The sequence below is a fragment of the Aquarana catesbeiana genome, linkage group LG02, assembly GCF_042186555.1.
Source record: "Aquarana catesbeiana isolate 2022-GZ linkage group LG02, ASM4218655v1, whole genome shotgun sequence".
Taxonomy (NCBI): domain Eukaryota; kingdom Metazoa; phylum Chordata; class Amphibia; order Anura; family Ranidae; genus Aquarana; species Aquarana catesbeiana.
The window spans coordinates 32,742,324-32,747,099 of NC_133325.1; the positions used below are offsets into that span (position 1 = coordinate 32,742,324).

Sequence of the window (4,776 nt, forward strand, 5' to 3'; positions counted from 1 at the left end):
ATGTGTGTTGGCTAGGTCTGGCTAGATACCACTGAGACCGGGCTGGGCCCCACCAGGAAGTGCAAAGACAAGTGTGCTGGCCAGGTCTGGCTCAGTACCCATGAGACCGGGCGGGGCCCCGCCAGCATCTTGCTGGACGCCAATGGGGATCAGGCAAGGATGTGTCCGCATCCGCCCATCCCAGGCGTCAGATGGGACACAACCGTGCCAGCATCACGAGCGGAGGGTGTCTGCATGGCTCTGATGCACAGGAGGGCAATCCCCGCCTGCACCCAAAAGGGGAACGGGAGGGGAAGTCATGCTGTGCATCGCAACTCCAGGAATAAGACAAGGACATGACAAACCCCCACCCATTGTGGAGCTGAGAGATGTTAACCAAAGCTGGAAAAATTGTATGATAGGTTCTATAAAAATGTAAAAGAAAACTGGAATGAAATGTATGATTGTTATTTTATATTCCTGCACTTCTCTTTTAACACAGAGTGCAGGGGCCAGGGACAAGTAACACAAAATTCAGAGGTTAGTAGTATGAAACCCTTAGTGCAGGGGTCGGGAATAGGATGCACAGAGTTCAGAGGTCAGTAGTATATAATCCAGTGTTCAGAAGTCTGTAGTAACACAGAGTGCAGGGGTCAGGAGCAAGTAACAGAACATTGAAACGTCAGCAGTATTAAATGCACAGTGCAAGGGTAATCCATAAGTAACGCAGAGTTCAGAAGTCAGTAGTATGTAATGCACGGTGTAGGGGTCAGGAGTAAGTAATGATGAGTGAAGAGGTCAGTAGCATGTAATGCACAGTTCAGAGTAAGTAATGATGAGTGAAGAGGTCAGTAGCATGTAATGCACAGTTCAGAGTAAGTAATGATGAGTGAAGAGGTCAGTAGCATGTAATGCACAGTTCAGAGTAAGTAATGATGAGTGAAGAGGTCAATAGCATGTAATGCACAGTTTAGAGTAAGTAATGATGAGTGAAGAGGTCAGTAGCATGTAATGCACAGTTCAGAGGAAGTAATGATGAGTTAAGAGGTCAGTAGCATGTAATGCACAGTTCAGAGGAAGTAATGATGAGTTAAGAGGTCAGTAGCATGTAATGCACAGTTCAGAGGAAGTAATGATGAGTGAAGAGGTCAATAGCATGTAATGCACAGTTCAGAGGAAGTAATGATGAGTGAAGAGGTCAATAGCATGTAATGCACAGTTGAGGAGTAAGTAATGTAGAGTGAAGGGATCAGTGGTATGTAACACAGTCCAGGACCAAGTAACACACATCCCCCTTGACTACAAGCAAAAATACCCCCCTTCAAGTACAAACCACCCCTCCAGATAAACTTGACCACAGCATGCCCTTCATCAGTAAAATTCACTCAGCAAACCTCAGATGCAGAATTGCCTGGCAGGGTTAGGAAAATCCTCCCAGGTTTCCCCTCGGTTATGTCATATGACATGTCATAGCTGAGGAGGAGCCTAGGACTCCCTCTGCTTTGCAATGTCTATTGACAGTCTAATCCAAGGTCTCAGCATGGTGACCACTTCTTACAGACCATACAGTGGGATCGTGACCTACCTATGACATAGCTGCCTCCGACAGATGAACCATGATCAACCTTTTGTCAACCCTTATGCCGCGTACACACGATCGGAAATGCCGCCAGCAAAACTCAGATGAGAGCTTTTTGTCGGAAAATGCGACCGTGTGTATGCTCCATCGGTCTTTTGCTGGCGGAATTCCAGCCAGCAAAAGATTGAGAGCATGTTCTCTATTTTTCGGTCAGGAAAAGTTCCTATCCGAAAATGCGTTCGTCTGTATGCAATTCGGACGCGCAAAAAATCACGCATGCTCGGAAACAATTTGACGCATGCTCGGAAGCATTGAACTTCATTTTCTCGGCTCGTCGTAGTGTTGTACGTCACCGTGCTCTTGACGGTCGAAAGTTCAAAGAACTTTTGTGTGACCGTGTGTATGCAAGGCAAGCTTAAGCGGAATCCCGTCGGAAAAACCACCCAAGTTTTTTCTGACGGAAATTCCGATCGTGTGTACACGGCATTAGCCTAAGGGATTCATAAAACCTACTTTAGATTGTTGCATTTTACAAATATTAATTTTACTCACTAGGCTGAAAAAAAAAACATTTAATGGAAGCACAAATTCACCACAAATGTAACAGAACAAATGTATTAAATGTTTACTATTTAAAAACTTACAGAAATAAAAGCGTTTGTAACTGAGTTCTTAGAGATTACACAATACCCATAATAAAGTATTTCAAATTGAAAAGTATTACTGTCACACAAAATAAATACAGAAATACTGTTAATACTTATACGTGAATCAATAAGGTAACAAGTTATTTTGTTTTGATCAGGTGGAAAGGTGGATTTTTTTTATTGTGTTTATCAATTTTATTCTCAGTGCTTCAGTCCTTATTCCATAGATAAAGGGATTGAGTGTGACAGAAATGGTCAGACCAGTCATCGAGATGACAGTATGAGAAATGGTTGAGACAGAACCAATGTTTATCCTGTACCTGAAGCCAACAAACAGCGTGGCAGCCATATATGTTGAAAAGGCCACTATATGGGTCAACAAGGTATGAATAGCTTTTTGATAGGCTTCAGTGGAGATCTTCATGCAAATGAGGAAAGTTCTAATGTAGCAGTAAACTACAACAAGCATTGAAAGTGTTACAATAAGCAGTGTGCCGGTGGTACCGTAGATATTGTTGATGGTGGTGTCTCCACAGGCCAGACGAGTGAGGGACATAGTCTCACAATACACACTGTTGATGTTCATCCCACACAGTGGAAGTCTGGCCGTCAATGCTACACCTATGATTCGGATCACGAAAATGATGATCCAGATGCTGGCTAGGCTTTTTACAGCTTTCTCATTGTTCATCAGAACAGGGTACCGCAACGGGTGACCTACAGCCAAGTATCGGTCAAAGGCCATGATGGTGAAAATCAAAATCTCAACGTAGGCAAAAGACTCAATAAAAAATGACTGGAAGAGGCAGCCAGAAATTTGGATGATGGTAAACCCAAGGAACAGGTCAACCACTAGCTTGGGAAAAACAGCGGAGCCTCCAACCATGGCGTTGAGCACTAAATTGGCTATAAAAATGTACATGGGTTCATGAAGGCTTTCTTCTAACCAGACCAAAGTGATAATAGCAGAGCATAACATCAGCATTGTTACATAAATGATGAGATATATAAGAGAATAAAGATATCTGAGATTTTCCATCTCCACAAGTCCAGTGAGGATAAAGTTTGTATTGATCCTGGACACATTCTCCATTTCAAAAGAAAATGCTGTTCTTAGATTTCTTGTGGAACAGAACATTATTTTTTCAGAGCATCATTTTAAAACTTTGCTTTCCAAAGAGTAAAATAAATACTTTTTTTTTTTCAATTCTTTTTCTCTCGGTGTTGTTTTTTCTTTCACCTCAATTTTTAAAGTCTCCGCTGTGAGAACTCACATTTCCTTTTATAGCCATAGTTAGTTGCGTATTCCGTGCCAAGGGATGGAATTACTGTAGTTGCAGGAATCTTTTATCCAGTGGGACCATCAGGTTGTTATTGTTGACATTATCTCAACAAAGTAATACACATGCATGTGCAAAGGATATATATATATTTATTTATATTTTTATGTTTATTTTAGCACAATGTATTGTTTTTAAAGAAAACAAATAAACTATCCAATTTTTATTTAAAAGAGCTTATTATATATCTTAAAAAAAAAAAAGGCTACATTTCAGCCTTCCCTAGTCTTAAACAGTGGTACAGGTTTCTTACCTCTACTGAAATTGCTTGCATGCTGTGAGCTTCCCTAATGCCCCGTACACACGATAGGATTTTCCGATGGAAAATGTGTGATAGGACCTTGTTGTCGGAAATTCTAACCGTGTGTGGGCTCCATAACACATTTTCCATCGGATTTTCCGACACACAAAGTTTGAGAGCAGGCTATAAAATTTTCCGACAACAAAATCCGTGGTCGGAAATTCCGATTGTGTGTACACAAATCCGACACACAAAGTGCCACGCATTCTCAGAATAAATTAAGAAACGAAAGCTATTGGCTACTGCCCCGTTTATAGTCCCGACGTATGTGTTTTACGTCACCGCGTTCAGAACGATACGATTTTCTGACAACTTTGTGTGACCGTGTGTTTGCAAGACAAGTTTGAGCCAACATACGTCGGAAAAAATCCATGGATTTTGTTGTTGGAATGTCCGATCAATGTCCGACCGTGTGTTCAATTGAAGCTGCGGTAAGCCAGATAGAGCCCACGTCGTTTTCAGGCTGGAGAACATCCTTAATCATCTAACTTTTTCCTCCCCAGCAAAACTGTCTCTGGCCTGCCATTTAATTCATTGGATTTCAGTTTCCTGCAATCATGGAGGCTTGGTATCACATGTGGCCCTTACCTAGGATGTGCAAACACAGTATCTCACAAAAGTGAGTACACCTCTCACCTTTTTGTAAATATTTTATTCTATCTTTTCATGTGACAACACTGAAGAAATGACACTTTGCTACAATGTAAAGTAGTGAGTGTACAGCTTGTATAACAGTGTAAATTTGCTGTCCCTTCAAAATAACTCAACACACAGCCATTAATGTGTAAACCGCTGGCAACAAAAGTGAGTACACCCCTAAGTGAAAATGTCCAAATTGGGCCCAAAGTGTCAATATTTTGTGTGGCCACAATTATTTTCCAGCACTGCCTTAACCCTCTTGGACATGGAGTTCACCAGAGCTTCACAGGT

General features: G+C 41.6%; 1 protein-coding gene across 1 annotated transcript; it reads right to left on the reverse strand.

Annotated features, from left to right (window-relative positions):
* Positions 1-2,359: 2,359 nt before the first annotated feature.
* LOC141126479 (olfactory receptor 10A3-like) lies at positions 2,360-3,314 on the reverse strand. Its single transcript, XM_073612421.1, has one exon. It carries the CDS (start codon positions 3,296-3,298, stop codon positions 2,360-2,362), a length of 939 nt encoding a protein of 312 aa, XP_073468522.1. The 5' UTR covers positions 3,299-3,314.
* Positions 3,315-4,776: the final 1,462 nt, after the last annotated feature.